Genomic DNA, 19,085 nt, shown 5'->3' on the forward strand with positions numbered 1-19,085 from the left:
CTGTAAGGATCAGAGACACCTTGCACCTGTCTTACTCCCAATAACAAAGTATCCCTCAAAAGTATCCCTCAGGGTAGTCTCACCAAGTTTTATTTTACTTTCTACTCCATTTTCAACAATTTCAAGTCTTTTTTTTTATAGGAATTCTTCACAAAGTTGGGGTTTTTTGTGTGTGAAGAAAGTTTTTCTAAACCCCAGCAACTTTTAATTTCCCTGGCCAATAATTTTGGCCTATTTATTTTGCTTAGAAACAAGATCCTACCACTGCAGCTACAAAGTCTGATATTAAACAAACAAACCAACAAAAAAGCAAACAGAAAGAACCCACTTTTTAGTATGGTAGTGTCCATGTAAAAGGAGGGGAGAAGAGAGAAGCTAAATTTGAATGAGGAGTGAGCCCATGTCAGTACAGCATTAATAGTATAAAAGAGAGTGGGCACTAACTTTGCTGGTTTATCAATGCAACATGGCTTACACAGCTGTGAGGATATGGCACTTGAAAGGCCAGGTACTTTGTGATGCAGAGCTACTTTCTCATCTAACCTGCTAAATGCACAGTCCACAGATTTTTGCAGTTATGGTTCAGCGTAGTGCTTGGCACTGCAGCAGCACTCACTCCCCCCTCCACTTTCTACTCATCCACATATAAACTCCTTCTTCCTCTGCTGTTAAGATTTTTACTTCTTTACATCTATGTATGCATACACATATGCAGCATGCACAGGTTGTCTTCAGCCAGTACATGTGTCAGTGGGGGGGTGAATGCTGTGGTGAGCGTTTGTCTCATACAATCAGTGAACACTGTTACATCCCATTGCTTGTTCCATCAGCATTAAAAACACTTCTGTAATGGGGAAATACAGGCAGCCCTCCTGCCTGCCTTGGAGGCTTGTGCAGGGAACCGCATCTCTGTCCTTGGCCCTGGATCCCTGCACTGGCTCCTTCCCGAGAGAGTGAGTGGTGCCTCGGAGCCCGCAGCCGGGCACAGCCATGATGTGGCTGCTTAGGTGCAAACAAGCAAAAATGCACTGACATTCTACCCTCAGAACACAGCTGTATTATAACTCCATGCACAGGATCAAACAGTAAATCAGAGATAAAAGGCTTCAGTAATATTGCATCAAATTCTATGAGAAACCCGGCATGTACCACCATCATACACACCCGCTGCTTACCCTCCCTGTCCATTTCAGAGCGACAATTGTAAGAGAAATAAAACATTGTAAGATCTCAGCTGCTAGGAGATAGACGAATGTAATGCCACGATCCAAACCTCCGGCATTCTCACACAGCTCTGCAAATTTGCAAACAGATTCTTCACCCCCCAGCCCTCCCTCTCCCCCCCACCCCTCCCAACAGAATCAGAAAGCACATCTTACCACTGGATGAGAGAGAGGAACAGAAGTGCCCACACCATCATTTTGAGCGAAAATGCAGGATTCAAGAATGCAGTGCTCCCCGGGCTTGTTGGATTTGAAGGAATCATCTCTTTTTCTCTCCCTCCCCCCCCCCCCCCACCCACTTTTTTTCCCCTTTCCTCTCGGTTGCAGATGGATCCGTCCCCTTCTTTATTTTTTTTTTGGTAGTGGTTCTGCCCCCCTCCCTACCAGGTCCCGTCAGTGGGATGATACATTGCGCCCAGCTGCGGGAATTAATATGCAGGGAGACAGAAATTAGATCTGCAGAAGCCCTTTGCAGATATAATCAGAAAACGTCAGCTCAGGCAGCAGGCAGCAGCTTCCAAGTCTAGGGGAACAATATAATTGGGAAAAAAAGGGGAAAAAAAACCCCACAACGACCAAACAGCAAAATCATGGACACTCACAGAATAAAAGCAGTCAAGGAAAGAAGAAACACATACACATGCAGACATGTACAGAACCACTCAAACACATGCAATGAAATCCGATCAAGCAATAGAAAGAGTAAATGAGAGGAAAAAAAAGAAAAAGAATAAAGCAATGGAGCTTCAGCCTGAATGCAGATTAACTCTGAGGTCAAAGTGGAAATGATGCACTCTGCTGCAGCACAGATTAACACATGCGTGGTGTCAGCCGGGGTGCTTTTTAACCTTTGATTACACATATGCAGGCAGCCTGGATTTTCATTTTGGAGGCGAGAAGGATTTGGCAGGCATAAAAAGGGAAGTTGGAAGGAAAAGCTTGCCCTATGCTGCTGAGCATCCTCATTTTTCTAAACAGCCTGGAAATCGTGATTGCAAAAGGGGGAAAAAAATGAAAGGATGGATGGGGGAGTGGAAAAGGGAGGGATGATTGTTGCTAAGTAACTCAGGAAATGGTGAAAGCAGCATTGGTGGAGTCAATATGAATGAGGTGATTTAGTGTGTGATAGGATTAGGGGGAATATGCAAGGCTTTTATCTCCCCTCCCCCTAATAAAAGCAGGCTACAGAGACACAGGAAATGCTTCCTGGCCAAAGGGGAAACACTAAATGACTGTAAGAGCTGGATGTTGCCAGATTCTGGAACCAGAATCCCAAGTTCCCTTGTCCAAAAATGCAATTTAGCAGCTACTAGTGAAGTAAGAAATTCAGGTAATTCCATGATTTCGCAAAGTAAGAGCACCTCAGCCTAAAATAGCTGTATGAGCTACAGTAAATGTTTATTTTTTTTTATCTCACAATTTTTTTCTGCCAAAACCCAAAGCAGGTATAGAGAGCATCAAGCCCCTCCAGTGCTGTTTTATAGACCAGGAGACTGATGTTCAAACATAACCATCAGCACCTGGGAGATGTGACCCGACACTGTTCAGTTTAAAGCCCATCTTTCTAAAACTCAAGAGAGTAATAAAAAATAATTTTTCTAAAGAACACTTAAATGAAGAGAAACTAAAATGGTCCTAAATAGAATAAAAGCATCAAAATTTCCCTCTGGACTGGATGTAGTCTAAATGAAATTTGACACACGGATCCTGCTCAAACCTGCCAATACCCAAACCAATCTGAACTTTATCAATCAAAAATAGACAGTGGTAGTAGCTGAGTTCCCAAATAGTCAAAAAATTAGATCCAGTCCAGCCATCAAGCTTCATTTCCAAAACCAGTATATTTTAGTACAGCAATAAGCAATAGATCAATATTATCAGTTGAATGAAATACATCTTGCCCCCTAGATAGACAGTTCTGTGATTATCTGAGTTGACATCTAATGATGTCACTGTATTTTTATCAGTGTTTCCAAACAAATAACAAGTTATGAACCTAGTTCTTACTATTTCCAGTCAAGGGTCCTAATCTTTATTAAGTTACTTCACTAACTTGTGTTTCAGTACAGCCAGTCCAGAGATAAAAAGGTGTAAAATATTCCACATGCTCTCCCTGTATCTCTCTCAGTTGTATGTATCTGTGTGTATGCATATTCAAATATCAACATTTGCTCATGGTTCACCTCATTAGCTCTTAACATGAAACTTTTGTGATGTTATTGCTGTAATCTCTTGTATCAGTTCTCAAAACATTCCTTTGAAAGTTAAAAATGCTGTGTATATTTTGATGAAGGAATCAAAATTATTGATAGCTAAGAATTTGAACTGTTCAAATAGTTATTGTATTAACCATGTATTAGCAACTATGTCTGCTGTATTTTAGCAGCTTTACACTGTGCTTTATTTCCTGAAATTTGTCCCATAGCAAAATGTTTCACATCCTTCTTGTCTGATAACAGTTTCTGGACTTCCTACAAAATTGTTATGCACTTTGACTTGAGAGGTTCAGCTCATTATCATTGTTGAGAGGCAAGGGGGCTGCAATAGAAGAAAAGCTTGCTGGTGTCAGATCTAAAGAGTTTTTTTCCAGGTTTCCATCACTTATATGTATGTCAAAAGTAGTTAGATACCGTAGTGCCAATCTTTCTTAGAGTTCATTAAGATGTACAGAGACATGTGTCATTGATACTGTTGTTTCTGTAGGCATTTTATTAGCTGTGCCATCTATTCACATTCTGAATATATCAGTAGGTTTTGATGGACAAGTGTAAACTGAAGATTGTGTAGACTGTTCTGCATATTAAAACTTGAATCACCATTTTATGATCATTTTTTTGTGTCAGATGCATCTACCTTAATTTTATTTTCACATGTGTATAACTGATATTTAGGCACTGACTTAGGTAGAGGGAATTAGGGTCTTCAGACTCTGATACAGTCAGTGGACCACACAAAGGCCAAGGCAGGTTTTTTAGTTCTCCTAGATAGTAAACATAAGAGGTAACATCATTTGTGTATCAGAACACTTGACCAAATCTGTCCACCAATAGTCAAGCAATAACAATGTTGGCTGTAAGTAATTTCAAATGCAAAACTGTCCTTGCAGTTCTTTGCAACCTTGCCCTGAAGGAAGAGAAAGCAAAACCAGGTTCTATGCTTAATGTATTTCAGTATTTTCATTTCTGGTCATGATGATAACCTTTGCTGGGAGGAAAAAAAAATGTTTATCTGTAGCAGATATAAGTGCTACAGAAAACAGGAATTCAGTAGGCTGCTTTCTATTTAAACACATGCTGTCTTTGAAGCTCGGATCAGACAGCTATGTCTTAAAATTCCATCATAATAAATTGTCACAAAGGACCAAGTTTACATGAGGACACTGCCTAGTGTGAGATGTTTTCCTGGCACGTTCAGTGTGATAAAACAATTCCAGATAGTAATTTGCCCCGAGCACAAAAGTGCTATCTTCACAACAAATGACTTAAAGTTTTTTATGGAAAAAAATGAACTATGAATAATAATTAAACAAAGAGATAATTGTTCCAAAAACATGCAGTCTATACCAAACCAGAATAATATTCACAAGGGTATCTTAATATACTTTAGTTGACAGCTTGTGCAATTTACAAGGAGGCTCTCAGCTTCCGCTGATTTCCCTAGGTGTATCTTTAAGCCCAAAGAAAACATGGCTGTTCCTTACTCTAAAATTATTTTGCCTTCAGATCAGATACTGCATCATACCTTAACAAAGAGGAAAAAAAATATTTGAAAAAAGCAAATGTGAAAATAGAAGTATTATAAAAGGTAAAGTAAAAAAAAGAAAAAGGACTGACAATGTCAACATATATTCAGCTTATCAACAGGAAAGACTGCTTTGTTTTTCTCTTATCACAAGTTCATATCTGGAAGTTCTTCTGTTTCAGCTTGTAATTCCTTGTGTTGCTTTAGACAAAAAACCCTAAACAAAATAAAACAAAGCAAAAATCCAACCAAAAATAAAATGCTAATTTCACTCTCTCGAGTGGCATAAAATTTGGAAAAGAGGTAACTGGGTTTTATGGGTCATGTTAAGGATGGTTTCTTAAAGATACAAGACAGAAAGATTTATGTAGCTAAATTGTCTAGTGATGTTTTAGGAGACTGTTCATTACATATCAAGTAAGTTTTTGATGCTTAGAATATACATTAGAAGTTTCAAATTATTTTTTTCCAGAAATAAAATATTCTAGTTATTAAAAAGCACTTTAGAACTGCATTAATCCACAGATCATAAAAAATAGTTCATTTAAAGCTATATATAAATACAGATTTTATAGTACTAATATTAACATTGATAACATTTTGGTTTCTTCCAAAATTCTCTCAGCACTCTCTAGCCTTGCTGAATACCTCAATACTGAATTCCTGAGGAAAAGAACATCCAGTATATTTCTTAGATGGAATTCTAGGATTTCATACAATCAAAAGAAGAAAGCTAGTTCCTGTTTTTGTACATTTATTGATATAAATATATGTTTATGCTTGTCTATGGGAGCATATGTGTATTTTCCTATTAATTTATTATCTCACTCATAAAGAAAACCTTGTACTAGAGTAGGAGCTGCCAGGTCTGAGTACATACTGCCAACTCAGGGGTCTGGGGATGGACTCATTTAGAAGACCTGGATATCCGGTTCTCTTTTAATTCATGTGCAGAAAATACAAATATTTTGTGAAGGATTGGTGTGGTGGTGAACCAAATAGAAAGTACATTCCTCAGTGCTAGACTGAGATCATAGTTTAAAGATGATTATTGACTTCTTCATGGACATGGTATCTGGGCCTTTCAAAGAGGTTATTTTTAATCAAGTCTAACCACATTATTACAACTGCATGAATTTATACATTCGTATCAGTACTAACTAGATGAACTCAAAACTACAGTGCATCACGTATCCAAATATAGACCTATTTTGGCAGATGTAAGCTAAATCTAATTATTTTTTTGTTATATAACTAAAAATAGTCAGTTCTTAATATTGAATCTCACTGCTACTTTTCCCTGTTAAATATTGTATGAAGATGTCTGGCAAGTTGCATAATATTATATAGAATATGGTAAAGTAGGATCCCAGATGCATTTTATTATTTAACTGAAAAAATACCATTGAAGTATTATTTCAGTGCTGTTTATTAGAATTGAGGCAACTGACTTGAGCTGCAAGAATAAAAGAAAAATAAGGCTAAAAAGGCAAAAATAATAATTCTTTCAAGAAAGCCATCGAGCTGAGCCAGCTTCTTAAGAGGACTCAACCTACTACATTTTTTAAAAAGCCACAATCTTGTGCTGCTTAGGAAATTATTTTTTAAGGAATTATTTCATACCTTAGCAATAAAAAAAAATTGGGATTCTTTCCTAAAATATGTATGGAGTGATATTTCAGGGGGTTATGCAAAGAGAATATTTGTCAGAAATATTTTTATTCAAACTGTTTCATCACATTTCTATTCCAGGCAATCACTTTCTGAGTAGTTAACTTACAAGAAAAAATATACTGGTAGCTGTAATACAACCAAAACACAAACCCAAAATACTGTGTTTGTTTATATGCTTTGATCGTGTGCTAAAACAGTAGAGAAAACAAGTTTTTGGCTAAGAGCTCTCTCACTGTATTTAGATTTACAAGTTCCTTCCAGCAACAGACTTAACAAATGCTGTTTTGTGCTATAAACATCTAAGATTCTCTTGTCATAAAAGTCTTTCAGCAAACTGCATTCCCCATCTCCCTGGCACTGACCTGAGAAAGCTCTCTTGCCCTTCAATATAACCCAGAGGACCCAATTCCATTAGGCTAAATTCTTCTGTGAAAAAATTGCTACACTAAGATACTTTCTGAGGAACACAATAATGTTTGTTTTCTGAACAGTTTTATCAGTACCCAAGAGAAGTCTCTGCTCCACAAGACTTCCGCAAATCATGATTTTCAGGAGCCATATATTGATATATGTTCATACTAGTCTCTAGCAGAGTTTCTCCTCATGTGTGTTTATACTGCATGAAAAGTTTAGGTCAAAACCCTGTGTTTAAACTATAGCTTCCTCACCATACTTTGTGTTAAATCTCTAAGTTTGAGGCCAGTGGTTTTTGAAACCATCTCAGGAAGGCAATCACTGCCTCCTGTAGTCACCCATAAACTGAAGGGGAAAGGAGAAGACTTGAATTGTCCTCCTCTCACTACTGAGAGTAAAGAGAGGAGAGCAGGCAGCAATGCTGCTATCACTCTTGAGATGCCAGAATCTTCACATGGGGGAATGGAGAACCTGACTCACATCGTGTGTACTTTAAGTGGGATGAGTTTAGTACTATTGTTTCAAGTATGATTATGATCAGTGGTCTTTCAGCCTACTTGCATCTTTCTTTTGAAAGCTTTCAGTACTTGCATGGCATGAGCAAACTTGTAACTGTATGTATTCTCTATTTAGCAGTGGGAGAGGAAGAAATATGATGTGTATGGAAGCAGCACTGAGTACCAAAAGGAGAAACACATTGGAATACTGAGGAAATAATTATGAGGGAGTACTTTTCAATAACTGTGTTCTGGTACTTGAATATATGTGTATTGGAATGAAATCAAACTGGTATTTTTGAAATTATCTAAGAAACAGCATGTGATGGACCAGGACATTTTCATCTGTGTATATTCACAAAGAGCAGGATTAATGAGTTCTGCAAATGATTTTTTTTATGTTCCAAAGCACTGTATGTATAACAGAGAGCTCTTAGCGCTCCGTTATTTCATGCTGCTAATGGAGAGTGTGCCATTATATTAAAAGAAGTCGCTATAGCTCGACTTTATATTAAGGTATAAGGGAGTTATAAAGTGAGGAATAGACTTCTGCATTTTTTTCTTTAGTTGCTCAATTCAATGTTTTAATTTTCTTTATAAAAATATTTTTAATGCTTTTGGAAAATTAAAGATTTTTGTACTTACTCTTACAAACAACAATAAAAAGCATTCTTGAGGGTTCATTTAAACTGAAGAAATTTATAATATTGCCTTTATTACCAGGTAAGAATGTGGTTCATTCATTTATTTGTTTACCCCAACCTATAACGTTAACACCAGATACTTGGTTTCCACAAAAGAAGATTACCTCAGCTGTTTTAAGAGTGAATACTTCTTTAAGAAGTATTTCATCACATTTCCCACAGTTACATTTATTTCTCTTAGGATTCAAGTGTACAAATTCCTGACAAGAGGCCATAGGAAGCAGCTTGAAATGCTAAGAATAAAGCCTAAGTTCAAGTCTCACTAACTTTGATGAGAGAGTATGTTTAACTGCTGTCTGTAACATCAGGGTTAGCTAAGTCCAAGACTTAATTTGCACAAGGAGTTTTTGTTGTTTTTTTTAAATTATTTTTTTATTATTAACTCAAGAAAAGTGCACTACTTGACAGACACCAGTTCAACGTCACAATGTGTATTTTCACAATTGTAGTTGCTCTTTTTCAGTAAAGCTATTTTTGCTGTTTCTGATCTTCTGTCATACCAGAAAAGTGAGATCTAAAAGTGAAAAGGTGAGATTCACAAATACAAACACTGAGTTTCTTCATCAGTGAGTATTTTAAGACTCATTGGTCTCCAGCGTCCGCATTACATTTAGAGCATTTCTATCAGACCCAGCCTCATTCACTTTTACTGTAATTGTTATCCCTTTTGTATAGAAAATCTGATTTGACATACCATGTAGGTTTGACATTTTACTTACTGTTCACTAACACAGAGTAAAAAGCTCTGTATTTCTATGCCAGATTTGGTATTTCCTTTAGACATCTTACAGAATCTTATGATCTATTTTGATGTATCGTTATTTCCCATGACTGCAATATTCAAAGTCTGTTTCCATCAGCAAGGCAATATCTCCTCCTCAAGTAAATGTGAGGAAAAGCTTCCTACCATTTGCATAAGAACACATTTGGGCACAGGTTTGCTGGCATGACTTACTGTTTTGCCCCTGACAGTAACTGGTGATTGATCACTCCCTGTACTTATCTCAACCCATTAGCCTTTTGTCACATCTTCTCTCCCCTGCCCAGCTGAGGAGGGAAGTGATTGAGCAGCTGGTGTTCAGCCAGGGTCAACCCACCACAGCAGCCTATGTAGTGAGTCTTATAGGCAGCATTGCCAGGAGAATGTTATATCCATTCTGTATATCATTACAAATGGGTTTTGATACTCCCCTCCAAAACATTAATGGAAGTAGTAGGACATAAAGAATGTTTTTGCCTGCAAAAAGGAAGCACTCTGTTCTCTCCTTTGAAGAAAGAAGAAAAATCAGAAAAAATCTGTGCTAAAGCATTATACTAATTATGCAAGAGTAAGGGTACACAACAGTACAGTTATCAATACTATATTCAACATCTGTTTTTCATGTCTACATTTGAGTTACAAGGTTGGCTTATTTTTTGTTCATGTTTTTGCTTTTATATAAAGATGTCTCACAGTATGACCATGTTTTCTGTTCAGGGTAAATTCTTTTGATCTCTGTAAACAAACTTCCAGCATTTTGAAGGATCACATTCCATACAGTGGATGCAAATACACATTGGAAATGATACCTGATAACAGTCCATGTAAACTAGCAGGCAAGGAGCACACATTTTGACTCTGGGCTGTTGATATAGTGTATGATATTCTCATGAGTAAATAGGGATAAATGTCTAATTCTATAGATCAGTTCTCAGTTGTTTTCAGTAGTTTGTTTTTAAAATGGAGTAGGTACTGAGATGGGTACTAGGATTCATCAGGTGCTTATTCTGGGCTTTTTATTACTAAATATATTAATTATTGACCTGGATCATAGTATTAATAATAACCTTACTAAATTCAGGACGTCAAGCCAGAGGCAGGAGGGGGTTTGGCATGGTAGGAGATAGGGTTAGGCATTAAAATAGAAGTGGATCTGAAAACAAGTAACGTGAATTTCAGAATGTTTGGAAATGATGGGCAAGAGTCTTGGAAAGTGTTTTCAAAGAAAAAGTCAAAAAAGAATAAATGCATTTCAGCCTGAAAGGAATTATGCCAGCTTTCAAATATATACTGGTAGACTGAAGAAGGGAATAGCTGGTATTCCTGTTTTGGAGAATGATAGAGATTCATCACAGCTTTTAAGATTAATTATCATTGGATAACTCAGAAAAAAAATCTTATGGTAGTAATCATACTGGAACATATGATCAAGCTGGAACAGTTTGCTGAGGTCAGATCTATCTTTGAGGTCCCATCAGTGTTGCTTTCTGTGACTAATAGGGAAGTGCGATGTATAAATTAAAAAACGGCCTGAGATTAAACAGACTTGTTCAGTTAAGCTTTTAGAAACAAAAGTAAAAAGGTGATCTCCTGCATATCTTTTTTTGTCTGTAAGAACTGGTAGAAAACATCTGATGCCACAAAAAGAAAGGCATGCATTTTTCATGATTTAGGTGTGAAAAAGAATATGGAACCTACACGTATTAATGGTAATGAGAAATGATGAGTTAGAAAGCAGATTAGAACAAGTAAAAGGAAATTAGTAGTATTGTTTACCAATTAAAAGAAAATATATGGGAAAAAAGTAATTTCCAAGGATGTTACAGAGAGTTTATAACCTCTTCTCACTTCTTTCCATCAGGTTCTATTTGCTGACTGCAAGTCTGCTGCTAAGTAATGACTTTTAGGAAAATATTTCTAAGAACATCCTGACCCTCATTACTGTTTAAGTTATTTAGTCTTGGATTACTTTCAACATTAGCAGAACTGTAACTGCATTGAAAATCTCTTCGCTGTAGCTGAGAGACCTATAAGGCTTTTATTCCCCTTTCCTGTTTGTTTGTCTGCTGGCTTTGTTTGTGTGTTTTGTAAACATTAAGTAGTAGCATCATTCCTTTGTAGTATCCTCTTTTGCACCTATGAATGATATGGACCCTATAATAACAAAAAAATCAGAGCTGAATCATCCCTTCTCCACAGCAATGTTGATCATATGATGATCTCAGCTGCAGGCTAGTTCCTAGCTTTTACTTATGTTAACAGATTTCTCTTTCAGTGTTTCTCTGTGGTTTTAAGTTTTCAAGAATCCTAATGCCCCAAAATATAATCTTACTAATATATTTTAAACAATGACTCATCATAGGAAAATGAAGTGATGTAATTCTGTATCATCCATATACACCACTTAGTAACTCAAGTGTATACTGGAAAATCCAAACATTTTCCATGCTGTGAAGGCTTGTACTCACATCCTTGTCCTTAACTGGCCACCACACTATTTTCTCGGGTGAAATGAGGCTTCAGGAGCTGTTTTAAGGCCATAGAGTGAGAGCAAGTACAGAGATTGTTGAAATTTAGTATTTGACTCTTTTCAGTGCTATAAAGCTCTCAGAATTGGGACTGAGAACATGAAATCTCTCTAAAAACTTGTCACAGAAAAATGTAACTTGTTTTCAGGGTGAAACCTGAGGCTTCAGCGCTGAGATGTACAGGCAGGAAGGGACTGAATGGGGTCTCATTCAAGACCAGGTTGGATGAAGCCTTGGGTGATATGGTTTAGTGTGAGGTGTCCCTGCCCATGGCAGGGGGGGTGGAACTAGATGATCTTCAGGTCCTTTCCAATCCTAACTATTCTATGATTCTATGATTCCTACTCAAAACCAGTGACAGCACGGACTGAATTTAAACCTGACTTTGCCTTTCCAGGTCTGGAAGAGCTTTGTGGATAGAGACTTTTCAGCCTCTCTGGGCAGTTTGTTCTAATCCTTAATGTGAAGTTAGTTTTTACCTTGCTTTGCTTAATGACCCTTTTCCCTGGCACTGCCTTCTGATCCCCCTCCCCTGGGGATCCTGAGAAGCTGCAGCCTCTTTCATGGCCCTCTGGGGATTCACTCAAATTTATCAATAGCTTTCTTGTACTGAAGCCCCCAAAAAGGATGCAGAACTCCAGGTGTTGTCTGATGAGGGCCAGGCAAAGATGACTGATGATCTCTTTACTGTTTGCCTTCAGCACTGCAAGGACACAATACTGCTGTTTCTTCCTGCTTCCCTGCTGGTCAGTCCCCAGCCTTTGCCTTGGTAGTGCATTAGTCCATCCCATAGATAGTACTTTGTAGCTGTTCCTGCTGAATTTCGTGGTATTCCTCTTGGCCTATTCCTTCAGCCTCTGGAAGCCTCTCTTCATGGCAGCCCTGCCTTCAAGCCTATTGCCAGCATGCCCCAATTCAGTGTCATCCACAGACTTGGTGGAGGTACATCCAATCTCCTTTAGTACAGAATTTTAGTAACAGCAGAATGTAAAATGTGAAACTGATAGCTGAAGCAGACTGAGAAAAAATAAGATTAATATTTATTTTAAATGAAAAAAAAAATTAAATTGTAAAACACTGTCACTGACAGCTTTCCTATGGCATATTTTATATTTTGAATGTATTTATGTCTACTTTATATGCGAAGTATTTTGTGCACCTTGTCAAGGGGAAAAAAATCTATAAACTGCCTTTATTTTCAAAGGGAACTGGTTTTGTGTACCAGTTCTTTTACAGTAAAGGCTTTATTATCAGAGGGGCTGTTGCAACTAATGAGTTCATGTTTCAGCACAATCCCATTAGAACTTCAGTAAATTGGGCTGCATTCTAAAGCAAAAATATCTGAAAAAGATATGTAAGCTCAAATAAATGTAAGCATACAAAACACTACATTATCTAATCAGGTTAGGGTACTGATTATTATTAGCAATGGCATTTATTAAACAGTGGTGCTACTATTAAAATTGATCATGTGAGAATAATGATTAGGCAGCATTGCCTAGTCTGAAATCTGAAGGCTTTGAGATGTGCTGCTATTCTAGAGCTTTGGACTGAAATGAATATTAATGTCTATTGAATTAAACCAACTACTATGAGAAAGTTTCAGTTTGAAAGCTCCCCTACTGTCACTGTTAGATACACAGAATCAGGGAAAAAATTAATACCAGAGAATCCAAAGAATGTATCCACTTGCAAATGAAGTGTACCTCTGACACAGTAGTGTATCCACCAGTGAATCAATACTACAAGAAACCATTAGGAGGAGGCTTTCAAGTACTTTTTAATTACTGGTTAAATGTTGCACACTCATCTTCCTTTACAATAGTCTCAAAAGCCATGGACCGAGATCTGTTTTCCTGAAACTTTTGATCTTTTTCATTCAGCAACATTTGGTTTATTTTTTCATACTTTTCCCAAAGAAGAAGCCAAGAGACTAATGGACTGTACACTTCAATCTTTGTCAGATGATGTCAAAAACAGTGATGTCAGAGTGAATCCAGGCCTAAAGGCCAACCAGCTGCTTTGCTATCTAGATGTTTAGCAGCAGGTACCTGCACCTTTATTTAAACTGGAATTCAGAAGGAAATTAAATACTTGGGTTTTTTTTCAGAGATGCTACTTAACTGAGATTTGTATAATTTCAGAGCAATAGTGAGGAATAACAGAAGCATCTTCTTATGCCTCTGAGGTAACATGTTTGCATAACCATCAGCAAAATATTTACTTATTTATGTATTAATCATCAGAGTCCATGAAACAGATACTAGGAAAAACACGGAGAGGTTTGACAAAGGTCACAAGTTTAGATTCAAACCTGAAGTTCCATGGACCTCAGTAGAGATATGGGGAAATATAAATAAGGAATTTTAGATTGTTTCAAGGCTGATTATCCTACTGGTTGTTAAATAGATTTTTACATGTGAAATTTCTTTCCTTCCACTCTTGAAATAGATAAGGTCACTGTACTGCCTGGAGTTTGGCTGTGAAGCACCCAGGCAGGGGAGCACGCAGCTGCACCAGCCCCTTTTGGACAATATTTCCTTGCAGAGAGGGAAGGAGCATTACTGTACCCTGGGGCTGCTGGCCCCCACTCTTCACCACCAAGGCTTTACCACAGAGGAGAACAAAATGTGGCATTTCTTGCAGGCAGCATGCATTGTTGAGATATGAAGGGATTTAAGCCACAAGTTATAGTGCATTAATAAATGCACTTTTGTTTTTATGAGTGTAATTTTCTATCTGAAAGTAAGTTTATTCTTACTTTCAGGTAAGGAAACATTGCTTGAGACTTCTCCACTTAGTTGCATTTCCTAAGGTGCTCATTCCAGGCTGCTGCTGCGCAGTGGTAATGGAATATGTGGACAGGTTTTGGAGGGAGGAAAAATATTACTTAATACTGTTTAAAAGAGACAACAGATGGGGAGACTGTTTCTCAGAATAATCCTCCCTAATGGACATTTCAATCACAATCCTGTAGAAGGAAAAAGGAAAAAATCTCTTTGAAGCATCTGTGAAAGGAATTCCTGGGAAAGCAAATAAATTAGGTTCTTTGAAACAGACTAACAACTGCACAAGGACCCAGAGTAATTTATACATAATGTTTCCTTAGTTGCTTCCTTCATTTTTTTACGGATGGTTTAACTGAAGTTTCAGATGTGTTCTGTCAGATCACGTTCCCAACCCTGCTTCTTGTACAGTGCTTCAAAATACAGAAATTTACGTAAGCAGCTAGAGAATTCTTGGCATCAAGATCCCAAAGGTAATGCCAGCCAAGCTTGGGCCAGCTTTTCTGCCACTTGTTCTTGTCCTTCTCACCAACATAGAAAGCAAAATGTTGAAATAGAATATTATCCCTTTTCTTACTTGAAATGCCTTCCATATATGCAAATATTTCTTATCAGTTCTGCTCTCCTTTTGGCAGTGAATAAACTATTAATCTATAAAACTTCACAGAGTTTTAGTTCTGTCCTCATCTATTTTTTAGTGTAATTAAATAATATTTTCTTTATTCTATTTGTTGATCTGGGCAGTCTCTCATATATTTCTTTGTGGTGTCTAGAGGCTAATTATAATACTTGTTCTGCATCGTAACATTCATTACAGCTGCTCTCTAACATTTCAGCTCCGTATTTATAAGTTGACAGTTTGGGTTTTTTCACAACTCTCTTCTTCAAAAGTCTTGCTATTTCCAGAATTTGCATATTCATTGTTTGATTGGGTCTATTAAATTCTATGGAAATAAACATGGATTTTCCCTGCAGCAAAATGCTACAGAATGAGCTCCAGTACTGCTAAAATGAGTTAAACTAGGAGAATGAAACAGAAAAAAAAAAGTGTGCTGAAAATAGGAATAAGAACAGATGGCCTAAGTTAGCATTTTTAGATATTATATTACATAAAGTAGTAGGAGGGGAACTAAAAAGGTAAATAGCAACCTTTTTAATAGTAGAAATAGTCTGTTGATAGTCTCTTTTCCAAGCTCATCTACAGTAATGAAGTAAATAGATAGACTTAATAAATGGGAATTATTTTCTCTACCTTGAATGTATAAGGTGCCTTGCAACCCCAATCAGTCAATGATTCTAAAATTCTATGATATGAAAAATGAAAATCAAACTAGTAAGTAGTACCAATTTCAATTGATTTTTATGGCTTTTAAGACCTTTGCATTTATCTGGAAGAAAATATTATTTTACATGATGAGATCTGCTCAATTCATTTGCAAATTAAATTCACAGTAATACCCATCAAAGACACTGCCACAGTGTGTCTCCAAAGGGGGGAGTGTCTCTAGTTTCTGGCTTGAAGCTGTCTACCACACTTCATTCCTGATTTCTCTAGGATTTTTCACTCTTAGGAGCTCAGTTACTATCCAAAATTTTGCAACCCTGCCAAGAAACTTCCAGTTGAATTCAGGCAGCCCTTCCTTTTTTTTTTGTGTGAAAAGTAAAAAACAAACCCACTTATATATTCTGGGCAGTGAAAGGTTGTTCAACATAGAACTGGGACTAGACAAAAGTTTTTTTGTGTGTCATTATGTAGATTAGAAACTGGACAGGTCCTCAGATGATTATTAAATCATCACTGGCATCATAATAAAACACATTTATCCAGATAAGATTAAATAATATAGGTCATGTTTAAAACATAAGGAGTAATACCAGAGATGCAGTGATTCTGTAAATGGTCTGGGATAGTGGTTAATCATTATACTATGCCTGATAAAGTTGCAATCCAAAACAATGAAGTACTTTGTACCCAGCTTTTAAGCAACTGGTTAGGAGGTAACTAACATACCTTTGGAAGCATGCAGTAGAGGTTTGAATTTATTTAGACAGAAGATGGTCTTGTGTCTGTAACAGAAATTAATGAAATGACTGTTTTAATGCTAGTTTTTTTTAATTAAAAATGCAAACCTGCCTGGTTAAAGGAGAAATCTGACATATCTGATATTTGTCAAAACACTCTTCATTACATACGCTTTGAAAACATACCAACCTGATTATCTGGGATGAGACTGGGAGCAGGACATAAAAGTGTACTACTTCTGATGCTGTTTAGGAAGACTGGGTACAGATCTGATCAGCTTGGTCAAAACAGGAACTGGGGGTAAAAGCAGAATCAGTGACATCAAGAATCTCTTGCTGGCAGCATTTGGGCCACATCAAGGTCACACAGAAGCTGAATGACTGCTGTCACAAGTTGTACATCAAAATGCAGGTGCCCACACCTAAAATGAAAGTTCCCTTTAGGGCCCTGAATCTTTTTCTGAGTCTGAACATATGAACTGAATATATAAATAAAAACAGAAGATAAAGGGTGAAATGAAAAAGAATTTCTAAAACATGCATTTATCTACCAAAGACAGCATTTTAGTGACTCCATTAAAGGCCAAAACATCTTTAGATGGTAAAATTTAGTATTGAAGTCAGATATTCTTCACTGATTTATTAGCTGAGAAACTTTTCTTACTTATTAATCTGAGACATCCTACCACTGTATTCATGTCTAAAGCAATCTTTAATACAAGTATTAAACACATTTCACTGGGCCATTTGGTTTGGCTGCAATACATCTTTCCCGTTAGATAAGACCTCAGCAGCTGTTCAGAATATAGCCATAAACCTCTTTATGACTGTGCTTGTTTCATATGGAAAATCAGATAGTTTCATAATATTCAAGGCTTTTAACAAAGTAAAGCTCCTCTACATTATAAATAGTCATTTTCCTTTACCTTTTGATGTCTTTGCCATTCAAAGAATAAGTCATTTACAATATGATAGTCAAAATGTCATGGGAATTAAAGTTCCTCTGTGAGCAACTGTGGTGGGTCATGTTCATCTCTGCAATGAGAATGAATGCAGAAATGATTTATTTATGTCATTTTATATTTTGTGTTTGTAATTATGTTTAATATCATGTTCTTATTGTATACTTTCAAAGAAGTATTTTAAAATAGATAATGGATGATTAAATTACATAATTTCTTAAGATAACATGATTTTAAAGAGTGCTGTGAATGAAGCTCATCATTAACAAATTCAGCTGCCTGCAAATTTAGCTGCCTGCCTCTACTTTTAACAGCTTTGTCTACACCAGGAAAAAAAATCAGAAATAATTTTCTCTGGATTTGCTTCCATTTATGCCAGCAATATTTATTTGGAAGCGTAGGCAAATATTAATGAGAGTGTGATTCAGGCAAAACATAGACAAAGGGGTTTATCTACATGAAATATAGCTCATTGGTTCATTTAACAGATACATTAGGGGCTAAAATAAAGTACATTATAAAACAAAGCTTTGTTATATTCAGATCAGATCAGACTGCAGTCAGATCCTCACTTCAGCTAAATCTCTAGTGTTCATAAGCTCTAAAACAGTAATGGCAACCTTGCTCAGATTTCCAAGCAGTTTTTAGACATCTTTCACAGTCTCCGTAACCTTAGAATCATAGAATCATAGAATAGTTAGGGTTGGAAAGGACCTTAAGATCATCTGGTTCCAACCCTCCTCCCATGGGAGGAGACACCTCACTCTAAACCATGTCACCCAAGGCTTCATCCAACACAATACTCCAGGTGAGGTCTCACAAGAACAGAGGCAGGATCACCTCCTTTGACCTGCTGGTCACGCTCCTTTTGATGCAGCCCAGGATACAGTTGGCTTTCTGGGCTGCAAATGCACACTGAAGCTGGCTCATGTTCATTTTCTCATCATCCAACACCCCCAAGTCCTTCTCTGCAGGGCTACTCTGAATTTCTTCTCTGCCCAACTTGTACCTGTGCCTGGGATTGCTCTGACCCAGGTGCAGGACCTTGCACTTATCATGGTTAAACTTCATGAGGTTGGCATCAGCCCACCTCACAAGCGTGTCAAGGCCCTTCTGAATGGCATTCCTTCCCTCCAGTGTATCAACCGAACCACACAGCTTGGTGTCATCGGCAAACTTGCTGAGGGTGCACTCAATCCCACTGTCCATGTCACTGACAAAAATGTTGCACAAGACCGGTCCCAACACCGATCCCTGAGGGACACAGCAGGTCAAAAGAAATGATCCTGCCCCTCTACTCTGCTCTCATCAGACCTCACCTGGAGTATTGTGTGCAGTTCTGGTGTCCTCAACCTAAGAAGGACGTGCAACTGTTGGAACAAGTCCAGAGGAGGCCATGAGGATGATCAGGGGACTGGAGCACCTCCTGTATGAAGACAGGCTGAGGAAGTTGGGGTTGTTCAGCCTGGAGAAGAGAAGGCTGCGTGGAGACCTCATAGCAGCCTTCCCATATCTGAAGGGAGCCTATAGGGATGCTGGGGATTGGCTATTCATTAGCAACTGTAATGACAGGACAAGGGGTAACGTGTTGAAACTTAAACAGGGGAAATTTAGGTTGGGTATGAGTTCTTTACTGTGAGGGTGGTGAGGCACTGGAACGGGTTGTTCAGTGAAGCTGTGAATGCTCCATCCCTGGTGGTGTTCAAGGCCAGGTTGGACAGAGCTTTTCGTAACATGGTTTAGTGTGAGGTTTCTCTGCCCATGGGAGGGGGAT

General features: G+C 37.6%; 1 protein-coding gene across 1 annotated transcript in view; it reads right to left on the minus strand.

Moving 5' to 3' along the window:
• The window catches only part of GABRG2 (gamma-aminobutyric acid type A receptor subunit gamma2), a 64,729-nt gene extending 62,565 nt beyond the window's left edge, over positions 1-2,164 (minus strand). Inside the window, exon 1 of the mRNA XM_005144966.3 lies at positions 1,380-2,164. Coding sequence (XP_005145023.1) covers positions 1,380-1,486 — 107 coding nt within the window. The 5' untranslated portion in view covers positions 1,487-2,164. The remainder of the gene's footprint in view (positions 1-1,379) is intronic.
• Between the last annotated feature and the right edge of the window lie 16,921 nt (positions 2,165-19,085).

This window comes from Melopsittacus undulatus, chromosome 10 (genome assembly GCF_012275295.1).
Source record: "Melopsittacus undulatus isolate bMelUnd1 chromosome 10, bMelUnd1.mat.Z, whole genome shotgun sequence".
Lineage (NCBI taxonomy): Eukaryota > Metazoa > Chordata > Aves > Psittaciformes > Psittaculidae > Melopsittacus > Melopsittacus undulatus.